The 15,574-nt window shown below is 44.5% G+C and overlaps 2 protein-coding genes across 2 annotated transcripts in view; one reads left to right on the top strand and one right to left on the bottom strand.

The window, feature by feature from the left end:
• Positions 1 to 15,574, bottom strand: part of LOC149290393 (uncharacterized) — a 155,544-nt gene that overhangs the window by 77,931 nt on the left and 62,039 nt on the right. The window lies entirely within an intron of this gene.
• On the top strand, positions 7,805 to 15,279 carry LOC149290395 (uncharacterized). Its single transcript, XM_089489247.1, has 2 exons — positions 7,805 to 8,523; positions 13,415 to 15,279. The coding sequence occupies exons 1-2, from the start codon at positions 8,337 to 8,339 to the stop codon at positions 14,398 to 14,400; spliced, it is 1,173 nt and encodes a 390-aa protein (XP_089345373.1). The 5' UTR covers positions 7,805 to 8,336; the 3' UTR covers positions 14,401 to 15,279.

The raw sequence follows: 15,574 nt of genomic DNA, 5'->3' as shown, positions 1-15,574 counted from the left end.
AGGCCTCACAGATGGAGGGAAATAAGAAGATTATAAACTCCAAAATTGTAATGAAGATTATTATGTATTGTAGGAAAGAAATGGTAATATCTGGGGAAATATGTACAGAGGATTTACATTGAAAAGGGGAGGGATTAATAAAAATGGCAAGAATAAGAAGGGTTCCCAAATCCTCAGAGCAGCCCTCTCCTGCCTTCCCCCCAAATGCACCTGAGAAGTCCGTGGGACAGCAACCAGGGCCTCCCCAGAAGATCCCAAAACCAGGACAGGTTTCATGCAGGAAAGTAGAGGAAGATCGGTTGCAAAAGACATCTCTGGCACATTTTTTGAAGGAGGAAGAACTAGAGAATCTCAGATGACAGCCTGCTCCATTGTGGCTGAGGAAGGCCTTTGGTCTTGAAACGTCCTCCATCAATTCCCAAAGACAGAGATAATAACACTTATTTTGTTTCAGTCTATTTTAGCAGGTCACCTAGAGCAGAAATATTGGAGGCAGTTTGTGTCTTCTAATTGTTCCTTTCGTTTTTTTTGTTACAGTCCATTCTTATCGATGTGTATTGTCATTGTATTGAAGCCTTTGTGTACCTGTACTCACAACTGCCCTTGTTTATATTATTTTTGTAGATATTATTCTGTATTACCTAGATTAGTAGATGATTCATAGTAATAAACTTAAGTTAGCGCTTACATTAGCATTGTTTAGATGTTCTTCTGCATGGCATCAGTATGTTATTCAGACTAGATAAATAGAAGCTGATTTGTGTATTATAATTGCTCTTTGTTCATAGACCTTTTCTTCTCATTGCATAGCTTTATCTTGCCATTACATGCTTCATGTTCACTTGGTGACCAATAAACCTATTTGGACCTAGTCCCCCCCAACTTGGTTTGGTTTCCCCCCAATAACACCCTCCCCCTCAAAAGGAAAGGAGACCCTAAAGGGGGGGGGGTGTTTCTGATCTCTCTTTCCTTCCTTCGTTCTTCATTAATTTATAATTAATTTTTAAAATGCCCCATTTGGCTCCAAGGATGGAAATTCCCCTGCAATGGCTCCAGGCAAAAAGACAGCGTTGTTGCCGGACGCTCTAGCTTTCCTTAAGCGGCACGTCTTGTCTCTCCACTTATGGTTTCTGAGTGTCCAGGAGACTAGGAGCGGTTTGGATGCAGTTTAGAAGCGGTTTAGTCGGCATTAGGCAGAAACCCTTGAATTCTTTGTGTAATGACTGGGCTCCAGTCAATGGAGGTCTTCTTCAGGCAGTAAAAGGAGGTTTATGCAAATGCAGAGTGACATCACTGCTACGGAAGGCTCTCTTGACCAATCAGAGAGCAAGATGAAGGTTCTTCTGGAAGCTTCCGTGAGAAGGAGATATAAGGCCTGAGAGACCAAGAGACAGTTGGGGGAATTGTGTCGGTTGGAGATCGAGAGAGAGAGTTAAAGAGCGGATCTTGGAAGTTAGTCTCAGAATTGGACGCTTAGGTTTATTTAATAGCTTGTATGAATTGAATATTATATACTTACAAATATTGTACCTGCAAGATTCTTAATATCTTGTAGGACTTATATTATACTTAAATTTTGTTATCTATAATGAATACCTCCTTGGAGTATCTACTACTCAAAGCTCCTTTTACACATGTTTTGGATCGGTTGATGCTTGGGAAAATCAGTAAAGAAGTAGAAATAAGGTTCCTTAACTGGTCCCAGTGTAGGTTAAGGGAAGTCCTTTTATAATTCACTGGATGATGGCAGCAGGATTTAAGGACTTTAAGGGTCTGCTGGACTAAGAGCCATAATGTCTAAATGTCTAAATAACAATTTGTAATCCACTCTGAAAGCCTTTTGGCTGAAGAGAGGGGTATATTATTATTATTATTATTATTATTATTATTATTATTATTATTCCAGGGTCGCAGTTTGGCTTCTTGGACCACCGGAGATCATCACAGTGAGTCAGTTGGAAAAGTCCATCTCACTCCAGAAAATAAAGGTACTTGAGGAGTTTGCACTCTACGTCTTTCTGTAATAATAGCTACAAAACTGATAATAGCATTTGGGACATTTAGTCTTTTAAAAACAAATGTGGCAGATTTAAATGCTGCTTTAAAACCTCTTTCCATCTGCCAGCTTTGTGCTGGTTTTGGGGGAAATGAGAAAGTGTTGGGAGGGAGGGACTGCCAACAGAATTAGGAGATGCATTGCAGGCTATGGACAGTTTGCGGCCAAGAAAGGTCCAAAACACACGGCAGCAATAGTCCATTTTGAGAGCGCTTTAACTGCTCTGTCCTAGTGCTAGGGAATCCTGGGAACTGGAGTTTATTGTGGCACCAGAGCTCTCTGACAGAGAAGGCTCGATGTCTCACAAAACTACATTTCCCAGAATTCCTTAGCACTGAGCCAGGGCAGTTAAAGCAGTCTCAGATTGGATTATTGCTGCAGTGTGTTTTGGACTTAGTTGACCCTTGGCAAGTCACACACTCTCAGCCTCAGGGGATGGCAATGGCAACCCCTCTCTGAAGAAACCTGCCAAGGAAACCCCATGATAAGTTTGCCTTAGGGTCGCCACCAAGTTGGAAACGACTTGAAGACACACATGAAGAACAGAAAAAAGTCTGCACTTATTTCTCAGGTTGTACATGGGAATGGGAGGCAGTGTGGTGCAGTGGTTTGAGTGTTCGGTTGCAACTCTGGAGGCCAGGGTCCAGTGTCCCAATCCTCCATGAAACCAGCTGGGTCTCTTGGGCAAGAAGTCACACTCTCTCAGCCTCAGAGGGAGGCACTTGCAAAACCACTTTTGGACAAATCTTGCCAAGAAAAGCCTGCGAAGGGCTTCCCTTACAGTCGCCATAAGTCAGAAACAACTTCAAGGCACACAACGACAACAAGAGCAGTAACACCACTAACACAAGGCAGCTAGGAAGAAAGAAAGAAAGAAAGAAAGAAAGAAAGAAAGATGTGGGAGTTGTAGTCCTCGGTTCAGAGGGCAGGACCAGTGTTGCTAACAATCCTCGAAAATATTTCCCGGCATGTTTTACCAAAATCCACGGAATCCCCCCCCCCCCCCCAAATATTACACGGAATATTCAGTCAAAATCCCTGTAACGTTCCCGTAATGTTAATAATAATAATAATCATAATAATAATAGGATGTATTTATATATTTATTAATATGGCGGATCTTTTGCAAATAAACGTAACCCTAATTGAATAAAAATAATTGTAACTTATTTCAACTCTCAAAATTACCATTGGACCAAACAAAGAATCTTTCAGTCCTTCTAATACCTTTAAGTTATTTATTTTGACATGAAGGGGGTCCAGGAAGCTTTGTGCCAAATAGAAACGTGTTCGGCTGCAACCACACTGCATAAATAATCCAGTTTGACACCCCTTTAGCTGCCCTGGCTCAGTTCTAGGGAGCCCTGGGAATTGTAGTTTTGTGAGACATTGAGCCTTCTCTATCAGAAAGAGCTCTGGTGCCACAACAAACTACAATTCACAGGATTCCCTAGCACAGAGCCAGGGCAGTTAAAGCGGTCTCAAACTGGATTATTTCTGCAGTGTGTTTTGGACCTTTGTTATTATAAATGCTCAAGATCCAATCCATACTGCAGAAATAATCCAGTTTGAGACTGCTTTAACTGCCCTGGCTCAGTGCTAGGGAACCCTGGGAATTGTAGTTTTCTGAGAAAGAGCTCTGGTGCCACAATAAACTACAATCCCCATGCATCTGAGGAAGTACGCTTAAGTCTAGGAAAGCTCATGCTGGCAACTTTTCTTTCGTGCGTCTACAAGGTGCTACAAGATCTATCTCTGTATCATCATCACCATTATTATTATCATTATTAAATCCAAATGCAGCTGAAGAAGTGGACTTAAACTGGCAACACTGATGTACTGTAGACTCTTTCTCTGGGGCTGTGATCTGTAAGCGTGGAGGCAATTCCCTTGTCAAACCAGGGGAACCTGGGAATTGTAGTTTGTTGTGACATGTATGTGTATATATGTGTGTGTGTGTGTGTGTGTGTGTATATAAGAGCCTTGTCTCCCGCACGTCTGCCCTGGCTGAGCTTTTCCTGAGGGCGGGAGGGGGGTCGGATGACCACTGTCCTCTCTCTGATTGCCTGAAAACTCTCAGTGTGACTCCCAACAGGACTGGTTGCTCTGTAGCCTCGCTCTCAGAGTCAGGGCCACTGGTGCCAATTTCGGGGGTTTGTCCTGGAAATTGGGTTGTTTTTTTTCAGGGCTGGAGCTGAAATGTGCAAAAGTCCCTGAATCTCCACAGAATAGAGCCAGGCACAGAAATCACACGGAAAGCACTCAAAAATCCCAATTTCCGTGTGAAAGTCACAAAATTGGCAACAGTGTGACTCTGTTCAACTGAGGCTTCAGAGAAGGTTTTGGAACATTCTCCACACTCACAACCAGCACACAAAATGGCCATTGGAACACAAAATGGCCTCCAAAACACAAAATGGCCACCGGAAAACAAAATGGCTGACAGAACACAAAAAGGCTGTCTCTGCCTGAACACTTGGCAGTTGGCATTTGAGGCCTTCAGGGGAGAGAGAGACTGAGGGAAGGAGGTCCTGGAGGGAAGGGGCCTTGGGAGATATAGGGCCTTCCTGAGATATTTGGGGTTGCTTCCTAACAAAGGGGTTTCTGGACCCATAAAGGATTTGGGGCAAACTGGTTCTGAAAGGCAGTAGCAGCCTATTCTCTTGCCAATGGGATTTACAGTGTATTTGCTTGACTGGATCTCCAGAGTCCCTCCTGCCTTGTTCCATATTAACTGCAGGAGGAGCCTGTGAGGGTGGGGCAGGGGGCGGGGCCTTCCAGCTCCTCTGCCCCCATTGGCCAGACTGAAGAAGGGGAGGAGCTTCTGCCTCTCTATTTAGCTCTCTGCGCAGAAGAGTGAGTAGGGGTTAGAGAGAGACAAGGAGGAAGGAGAGGGACAAGGCTTGGAAGGGTAGGCTTCACTGCTGTGCTGAGGCCTCCAACTGCCAAGCGCTGAGGTGGAGGTGGCCATTCTGTGTTCCAGCAGCCATTTTGTGTTCTGGTGGCCATTTTGTGCTGCTTGTGATTGTGGGGAATAATGTTCCAGAACCTTCTCTGAGGCCTCAGTTGAACAGAGGCCTCTCTTTCTCTCCTGAGGCTCCAGAGTCAGAAGGAGGCCAGGCTCCTTGGGCCAAAAGGAAGGAAGTGTGTCTCTTTTTGTGTCTTTTCTTATACACAGCTCTGCTCTTTCTGGGGAACATTGGTTTTAAAAGGGATCAGAAATGGGAGGATAGTTTTAATACAAGCCTTATTCCTATTATTCACAAACATTGGGCTTTGGCTTCTAAGAGGAGGCTAGTCCCCCAAAAAAGGCCAAAAGTGGCTCCTTTGGGAGGTTTTAAAAGTCTCCCCAGTTTTCTTATTAAGAGACTTTCAGGCAAGAAGGAAGCTGACATACCAGAATAACTCATATTACCAAGAATGAAACAAACAAACATACAAACAAACAACAACAAGAAGAATATGGATTAGACTGAAATACAAACTACTTTTTTTTTAAGGAAGACCATTATTAGGAGGGGAAAAACAAGACATGGGTGCTTCTACCCTTTTAAAACCGACTCAGGTTGTATCTGCACTGCAGAAATAATCTAGTTCTAAAGTGTGTTAACTCTCCTGGCTCCATCCTATGGAATCCTGGGATTTGTAGTTTGTTGTGGCATGAGAGCTCTCTGGCAGAGAAGGCTAAGTGTCCAGAGGCAAAATCCCAATATTCCATAGCGGTTAAAGCAGTGTCAATGTGCTTTATTTCTATAGTGCGGATGCAACCTTCTTGGGAAAGGGGCTGATGCTGGGGAAAAGCACTGGTGAACACTGGGATGCCCACCTCTGCATCGGCCCAAAAGAGGCTTATGTCACCTGCGTATGTCACCAGCAGGATGCTGTTCTCTGTCTCTTTGAGTGCTGCAGAGTTTCTTTCCAAGCCAATCCTAATCCTGGTCCCTTTTCTCAGGAACCTCATCTCGGACTCCTTGTACACGGCTTTGGGCCTCTGTTGCTGGAAGTGACCCAAGAGTAGGGCAACCAGGACCCCTGCCCACCTGATGGCCGACACAGAGGCCTAGCAGAGGGGGTTGGGCTCCAAGAGAAGGAGGCTGTGGAGGTACAACAGCTCTTTGGTGAGTCCCCATCCTGGTTATTAGTCTCATGTGTTTCACTGCTGGGCCAGTTCATGAAAGCAAGTGGAGAACATACTCTCCCAATTTGGCAGAGACAGTCCTGGTAAATCCTCTGTCATCCCACTTTTTCAGGGGCTTTCAAAAATGTCCCGGTTTTGTTCTCCTCCTCCCACTTTCCCCTTTGTCCTCAGCTCACTTCAGTTCCTACAAAATGAGTGCCAAGGATTTTGAACCCCATCAACTCAAAAGTGGGGAGAGAAGAGGAAAGAAGGGGGCAAGGACTTGTCCTTGCTAGGAGTCTGAGGCAAAAGCAAACTGCTGTGCCCTTCCCCGCTTTTGTGACCTTCCTCATAAACATCTTTGGCCATCTTGACCACCTTCTGGTGTTGTTTGTCCACGTGTGTCTTTCTTTTTCCATCTGTGAAATGTTGGGGGATATGGGGGAACATCTCTGGATCTAAACTGTGGCCCTCAAGCCCACAGCGTTCTCCAGAACTGTTTTTTAAATATGACATTTGCCACTGAAATTTGGCAACAAATGGATAAATGCACTATAATTCTTTGGTGGCTAAATGTAGTATATGTTTTGTTATAGTCAATATCTTAATCTATCCTCAATATCCCAGCCATAGCCTAAATTATTTTGTTTACATCTTATCTTTGGTTTATATATGATATATTGTGTATATCGAGCTAGAATAGACCCTTTCAATCAACTACTAAACGATTCTTCAACAGATAGGTAAATTCAGCTGATTCAGTGGGTCTACTCTGGTGAGGAACAGAGACAGTTTTGCTTATGTGAAATCACAATACTTGTGAAATTCAGCTTATTCCACACATGGTTGTAAATCCTATGGGATCAATAGGTCTTCTTGGGCTGAGACTAATAGTATGATTCAGGCCCTTATCATGGTAATGAAAATCATTTCATGGTTCAGACTGAATAATAGTGAATCAAATATGATTGGATGGGTTATACTTATAAAATGTAGTGATTGTGTGCAGAGGGATTTTGCAGCACCCTTGAGACCAACTGTGTGAAAGATATTGCAGCATTGAACCTGGTCTGTGCCCCTTCCTCTGGCAACAGCCCCCTGACCCTCTCCTCTCACCCCCTCAGAGCTCAGCCCCAGTGGTAAGTGGGACGGAAATGGGTCTTCCCAGCCACAACACATTGCTATGGGCTACATTCCTCTGGCCATGCAAGCAACTGCACAAGACCGTTCCTGGGAGGAACAAGAAGGGATAGGAAATGTCCAAGACCCAGGTAGCCCCCTGTCCTTTTGGACTCTCACTCTGTGGGGCTCTTGCTACTGAGATGGCCTCAGGGAAGGCAGAGCAACTGACTTCTAACCTCTGGTGATGGTGGGGCTGGGGTGTCTTTTCCAGGCATTCCTCACCCTCCTCAAGGGCTGCCCCACCTTCGACCAGAGCCAGTAATGCAGCCACCATGGTTCTCCAGCTCTGGCAGAGTTTGTCCTTCAGCCCTCCCTGTTAGCTCACCATTTCCTCCAAAGGAGGCCATACTTGAAGGCCACAGACCCAGTCAGTCCCTTGGAGGGGACAGAGAGCTGGGGGGGGCTCTGGAAGAAAATGGAGTGGGGTGAACCCAGGAGGAAATGGATGGGAAACAGGATGATGTGAAAAGACCTTCCTATTGACACCCAGAGAATGTCAGAAACTCAGAGCTTTGCTTCCCAGATTTTATCCTACACAAACACACACACAATTGACATATCCAGCGGGAGCCATGTTGGCCATATAGCAGTAGCATCCCAAATCCACAAAACTAGGATATCTGATATGTTATATGGATGTGAATATACCACATTTTAGGCTTCACGGGAGAATGATAAAGAGAAGGCCAATGGATGGGACCTGTACTATTGGAGGTTGCTACCTCCAACAAAGGTTTTAAAATATCTTTTAAATTGGGACAGCATTGGCATGTTTTACCTTATCAACACCTACAAGTTTTCCTGTGTAAAAGCATGGAGCCTGCCTGAGAAATTCAGTTTTCTCTTCCAAACAGAGGGGCTTGTAGCCTCACAAAGGATTCGAGACAAACTGGATTTCAAAGGCAGTAGCTTTTTGCTTGCTAACATTATTTAAAGTTTGTTTCCTGGGATAAATTCTGAAGTAATGAAATAATATTTGGGATGCACCATGTGCTTTCCTTCCCTTTTATTAGTCACTCTCTGGATCAGGGCTATTTTCTATTGCAGGTGACTTTTGCGGATGTGGCGATATATTTCACCGAGGATGAATGGAAACTCTTGACAAAGAAGCAGAGACTTCTGTACAGCGATGTTATGATGGCGAATTATGAGAATGTGGCCTCTGTGGGTAAGGAACTTGACTCCACTGCCCTTCCTGTGAAGACTGAAGGTCCTTTCATACTACCTTGTTATGGTGTTATGTTTCTACTTTAGAATTATGGAATCATAGAGTTGGAATAGGCAACAAGGGCCATCCAGTTAAACCCCTGGCCATGCAGGAATACACATTCAAAGCACCCCCAACAGATAGTCATCCAGCCTTTGTTTAAAGATCTCCAAAGAAGGAACGCTGTAGAAATAAATCTTAATAATAATAACAATGGCTCAGTACAGATTAGAAGAAAGGGGTGGCCACAGGCTATCCCTTTCTCCTCCGGATCATTGCCGCAGCAACCCCATGGATGCAAGAACGATCTGCAGCCAAAGGGAGCTCAGAAATGGAGCTCCTTCCTGTGATGCCACCAAGGCGCCATTTGCACCTTGGAGCGTCACGGTGATATGTCTTATGCGCCGTGCTGTTTGGACGTGTCACACAAGACACGTCATGGATACATGCGCCGTATGGATGGCACTACGTCAAGATTGTGCTGCCCATAAGTATTAGGCTTTGGGAGTGTGCAGTTACTGCATGCTCCCAAACCCTAAAATCACTGCCGGCATGCCACAAAGTGCCCATTTGTACCAGGCCAATAATAACAATAATGATACTCCACCACGTTCAGAGGAAGTATATTGCACTCTCGAACAGCCCTTACTGTCAGCAAGTTCCTCCTAATCTTTAGGTGGCATCTCTTTTCCTGTGGCTTGCATCCACTGTTCCTCTCCTTTTCTCTGGAATAGGAGAAAGCAAGCTTGATCCATCAAGGTGACATCTCTTCAAATATTTGAACAGGGCTATTATATCCACTCTTAACCTTCTCTTCTCCTGGATAAATATAGCCAGCTCCTAAGCCACTTCTCATAGGGCTTGATGGTTTTCAGTTCCTTCACCTTTTTGGTTGCCCTCCTTTGGATACTCTCCAGATTCTCAACATCCTTTTTGAATTGTGGTGCCAAGAACTAGACACAGGGTTATTTCAAGTGAGGCCTGACCAAAGCAGAATAGAGTGGCACTATTACTTCTCTTGATCTAGACACTATACTTTTATTGATAAAGCCTAGGATCATATTGACCTTTTTAGCTGCCTCATGTTCAACTTGTGGTCTACTATGAGTCCTAAGCTACTTTCACACGTAGTTTAATTGTCATAACAATATCCTGTGTAATCTTGGAATTTGTAGTTTGGTGAGGCACTATTGCTCTCCACTTTCTAAGGATTCTAAATATCCCATTCTAAACTGCCAATTCTAGGATTCTGTGGGAAGGAACTATGGAGATAAATGCTTTTCACCCCTAAATGCTCCTCAGCACATCCCTCAGTAGGGCGGTTTACAGACTGCCCCTTTGGGGTGGCCTGTACCTGCCCCTTTCATCAACGGATCGGGGCCTCAGCTGCCACAGCGGCAGCCCTGAGGCCCCAATCCACCGCTTTTCTACGCCATGGCCTGGAAAAAGTGTCCTTGGGGCTTCAAGCCCCAAAGACACCCCAACAGCGGCGTGGAAAGGAGAAAGGGGCCACTCTGCACCTTTCTCTTTTGTATCGCTGGCGCAGCTCTCTAAAGGCTGCACCAGCGACACAAATGAACGAAGGAGCTCCAAAATGGAGTTCCTTCCTGCACCGTGGAAAGGGCGCCACAAGCGCCCTTTCATGACACCAGGACGTCATGTCCATGCCGCTCCGTTTGAATGCGGCGCAGTCGTGACATCCTAATGGGCATCACCATCTGCATGTAGAATGGGCGCCACCATTTTGTACGTACTGTGTGCGTACTAGGGTTGGGGGCGTCTGAAAAAGATGCCCCCGGGCAACCCTAGTACGTACACAGTACGTACTAGGGTGCCCTTCTGGAAAGGTCCTAAGTTTCCTGGCTTTTTTGGCCCTTCTTCCAGGCTTTTCAGGCTCAGGAGAGTCTTCTTGGGGAAAAGGCCTCCCTTGGCCCTACAATGGCTCAGAGAGAGCCCAATAGTGGCAAAATGGCCTCTGGTTCCCCAAAGGGATGCTGTGGGATACTGAGGAGAAAATAGTATTTCATTTCACCCCCAGACAATACAATGTTAGGTTTCTCCTGAGATCCCCTGTGGGCCAGTGTGACCCCCCCATCCCCAACAGTAGGCCATCCCTGTCTTATAGATGCCTTAAGGCTGGCACTTGACCCTCACCAAAATTGGAGTCCAGGTCCCAGCCCCCTTGCTCTTGCTTTCCCAATGACTTATTTGTATATTGATTATCCTGCCTTTCTCAACAAATGGGACTCAGAATGTCCCTTTTGTGCATCACATGCTGTGGATGTGTGTCTGTGATAGAGAGATGGAGGGAATGGGAAAAACAGAAAGGCAGGAAAGAGATGCTGAAGGTGAAAGCTGAAGCAGTGCGGATAGGCAAGAGGGAAGGTTGGAGAGTGGAGGGAGAAAGGGAAGGGGATCAGGTCTCTGGGAGCCAGGAAAGGAAAGCAGGAGCAAAGCCAGCATTGCCTAGCTCTGTGTTGTTGTTGTTATGTTGTTATTATTATTAACCTTTATTTATAAAGCGCTGTAAATTTACACAGTGCTGTACATACAATCTTTTTAATTGGACGGTTCCCTGCCCTCTGTCTTACAATCTAAAAAGACATGACACAGAAGGAGAAGGGAGTGGTGGTGGCTAAGGGGCCTGTCTACTAAGATAATACATATAAAATACATAGCAATACAGGAAATGATTCAATAAAACAGACAAGAAAAGAACATCAAATAGCAAGTGACAATTATGCAATGCCTGGGAACGCTTCTCTGAACAGGATGGTCTTCAGCTCCGTTTTGAAGCTGGTTAATGAAGTGATGGCTCTTGCTCGCGGGGGAAGAAGGTTCCAGGAGTGAGGGGCAGCGAGTGAGAAGGGGCGAATCCTAGATGGGGCAGAGGAAATCCTGGGCTGGGACAGCAGGCTTGACTACCAGAACAGAGGGCCCTAGTGGGAAGGTGAGGGGAAGTAAGGTGAGGTATGTGGACAGGAAAGGACCTCTGGGAAGGGTCAAGAGAGGGGCCTTGGGGATTGGGAGGCAGCCACCAACCTGACAGGTTTTAAGAACTGAACTGGTGAGAACCGGTTCAGGCCCTGGTTTTCAGACATATTAAGGGCTTCCATTTAGCAATTATGAACAATGTCTATGAAGAAAGGAAAGGCAACACAAAAATTCCTTTTTCTCTAATGTTTCTTTTTCCTACCTGAGCTTGCTTAGGGTCTTTTACCTGAAATGCTGGAGTTTGGGGAAGACACCTGCAAGTGCTATGCTTTTAGGGGAATTAGATACTTAGCTCAAAGGGGAGATATAGTTTGATTGAGGCAACAGTGACCTCAGGATCCAGCAAAGCTATAACAGGTCTGCAATCACACAGAACTCCAAAGGCATTTGAAAGGCAAAATGAACACACATGCACAGAGAGAATTAGGTAACAAAGGTGGGAGTGGTGAATAAATGTAAGCCTTTGCTAATGGTAATATGTTGCCTGGATGGATCTCAATCCCAGTTGCTGAGAATCCGGAATGGGGAGAGAAGTCAGTAGCTCCCATGGCAAGTGGGGTTGGAGAGTGTATTGAGGTGCTTAGCCATGTAAACCGACAGAGGATCCTATCGCATGGGATAAAAAAAACAGCTTAACTTTTCTGAATTGAATTCTGATTCGGGCTGCATCCGGGTCCTATCATATGTGAATCTCCGCTGAATCCACCAGCCAAATCCATCCTGGATTCAGCCCGAATCCCCACAGCACTTCAGCGGCCATTTTTTTTAGTGTTGGAAGCTTCCACTTAAAAAAGAGGGGGGATGGCTGAGCATGCCTCGGACCCAGGCTACATCTGGGATGGATTTGGCCAATAGATTCAGCAGTGATTTACATAAGATTGGACCCGGACATAGCCCAAATTAAAATTCTCTTTGGGAAGGTACCCTGGCTTTCTTACCCCATGCAATAGGGAGCAGAGTGTCTGCCTGCAACTGGACTGAGGCTGAAGAACAGCCACTAGGAGCAGATATTTATGCTGTAATTGTTGCTTAGTGGCAGAAACTGAGGGTACAAAAAGGTTTAAATTGCTTTAGAATGTTTCCTGGGTGAGGAAAGAATGGTCTGAAACCAAATTTAATGCAACGAGGGCTTGGTTTAACCTCTCCCCATTTACTGTGACTTACTTCACTCTGTCCACCAATTCTTCTCTTAAATTAATGAGAAGAATTAAATTAAATTAAATTGAAATTATATTCTGGCCTCAAAAAGAAGAGCCCTCCCTCCGCCCCAACTGTCATCATCAGACCTGGGAGGGAGTGAAAAAGACAGGCCCAATTTCCATCAGGCCTAAATGTGAATTTTACTGTAACTCACGTCGCTCTGTTTTATTTTACTGTATTGTATTATTTTTGTATTTTATTTTATTCTCTTTATTTTTATTGTTGTAACCCGCCCGGATTCCTTGTGATTGGGCAGGCTATAAATAAATCATCAGCATCATTATTATTATTGGTGCAAGTACCTCAGACAAAAGGGATTAGCACACTGATTCTCAGAACCTTCTTCTGACTATTTCCTTCCAGTCCCATTCCTTAGCCAAAATCCCTTCAACCTCTACAGACATAAATGGATCATGCAGCTAAATCCACTCATTTTCTCAAGGCAGGTTCTCCTACAATCTCTTCTTTGCTACCTCCTATGAGTAGGGATCCATACCTGCAAAAATGCTAAATTCAGGGCACCCACTCCAACTTTATTAATTTTATATCAAATAGGGAAGGGTTAACAGGTGGCTAAATCTTGGGGTAACACATTCCTCTCTTGATTCAGAGAGTCAGTCTTGTGTCTCATTGTTCTTCTTCTTTTTTTTTTTTTCAGAAGAACATGTCAGTCTTGAGAGAGTCCATACATGTGAGAGGCCACATCAATGCCAGCACTGTGGGAAATGTTTTCCTTCAAAGTCAGACCTTGTGAGACATCAGAGAGTCCACACAGGAGAGAAGCCATACAAATGCCAGGGTTGTGGGAAATGTTTTTCTTCGAAATCACACCTAGTGATACATCAGAGAATCCACACAGGAGAGAAGCCATACAAATGCCAGCGTTGTGGGAAAGGTTTTTCTTCGAAATCACACCTAGTGATACATCAGAGAATCCACACAGGAGAGAAGCCATACAAATGCCAGCGTTGTGGGAAAGGTTTTTCTCAGACATCAAGCCTCCTGATTCATCTGAGAATCCACACAGGAGAGAAGCCACACAAATGCCAGCATTGTGGGAAATGTTTTGCCTATAAGCCAGTCCTTGTCATGCATCGAAGAGTCCACACAGGAGAGAAGCCATTCAAATGCCAGCATTGTGGGAAAGGTTTTTCTTCAAAGTCAAACCTAGTGACACATCAGAGAGTCCACACAGGAGAGAAGCCATACAAATGTCAGGATTGTAGGAAAGGTTTTTCTCAGAAGCCCAACCTAGTGACACATCAGAGAGTCCACACAGGAGAGAAGCCATACAAATGCCAGCACTGTGGGAAATGTTTTTCTTCAAGGTCAGACCTAGTGAAACATCAGAGAATCCACACAGGAGAGAAGCCATACAAATGCCAGCATTGTGAGAAATGTTTTTCTTCAAGGTCAGACCTAGTGAAACATCAGAGAATCCACACAGGAGAGAAGCCATTCAAATGCCAGCATTGTGGGAAATATTTCTCTCAGAAGTCAAGCCTAGTGACACATCAGAGAGTCCACACAGGAGAGAAGCCATACAAATGCCAGCATTGTGGGAAATGTTTCTCTTCGAAGTCATACTTAATGATACATCAGAGAGTCCATGCAGGAGAGAAAGCACATAAATGCCAGCAGTGAACTAACACTGTTTTTGTTAAGAAGTATTACAAGAAAAATATTTTCAATGCATTGGTGATAAGAGAAAGCCCTTGTGATTTTGTTTTTAAGGGTTGTCTGTTCATAAAGTTATTGATTTTTGTATGTTGTTGTGTTGCTATTGCTGTTGTTGTTGTTGTTTTATAGAATTCTAGAATAAGAATGGACCACAAGACCCATGTAATCCAACCCCCGACACACAGGATGACAAAGCATGGATTTATAGGATTCTGGCTTTGTAAGGCACCACAAGCGCCATCTAGTCCAAGCCCCTGCCATATAGGAAGATGTAGCATGGTGGGTAGGTGTGTTATGTGTGAATGTGACAGAATTAGAAGATGAAATATGAGATGAAGGATCTGGCACAGAGAAGCAAGAAAAGCTCAAACTGAATGTGCAAAAAAATAAAGACACCGTAATGCAAGGACATGAAACCGAATGTACTAAAACAAGAATGGACTGTGTATAACACAACTTGATGTAAAGAGCAACAGAACAAGAACGGAATGGGAACAAGAAGTCACTCATCAGGAAAAATGATGCACATATAAAAAGCATAAAGGAATCTTCAAAACCATGGTGATAGTGTGCCAAAATCAGCTGGAACTGGCACCCATCGCTCTTTCAGAAAACTGATGGACCTCTGGGAAGATTTGTGTGCATGAGCATTGTATGAATGTGCGCATGATTTGAGGCCTCTTGATATGTAATATACACTCGGCCCTCGGGTTACGAAATTAATCCGTTCCGCCGCCATTTTCGTAACCCGGAAGGCTTCGTAAGCCGAGAAAGCCATAGGCGCTAATGGAGAGAAGCCGCGATTTGGTGCGAAATAGCGCCGAAAAGCACCAAAAGGTTATTCGTAACCCGGAATAACCTTCGTAACCCAGAAATACTTTTTATTTTTTTATTTTTTTCGTAACCCGGAAATTTCGTATCCCGGCGCATTCGTATCCCGAGGTAAGAGTGTATTAGAATGAATGTCCCTAATGTTAGAATAAATGTTACATACAAAGTGTTTGAACCCAGATCTGGTCTCTTATGTGTCTGATTAAAAGTTGTATAGTCCAATTCTGTTTTTACTCACCACTCTAGATGTAAAGAAGAACACCTAGATTGGTGACAGGTGTGTGATCTCTCATTTCACCTTCTGGAG

Source organism: Sceloporus occidentalis, unplaced genomic scaffold (assembly GCF_023333645.1).
Source record: "Sceloporus occidentalis isolate IW3139 unplaced genomic scaffold, rSceOcc1.0.p SCAF_39, whole genome shotgun sequence".
In the NCBI taxonomy this organism is placed as follows: Eukaryota; Metazoa; Chordata; class Lepidosauria; order Squamata; family Phrynosomatidae; genus Sceloporus; species Sceloporus occidentalis.
Note: the sequence above shows the minus strand (reverse complement) of the source record. Positions and strands in the feature narration are given on the sequence as shown.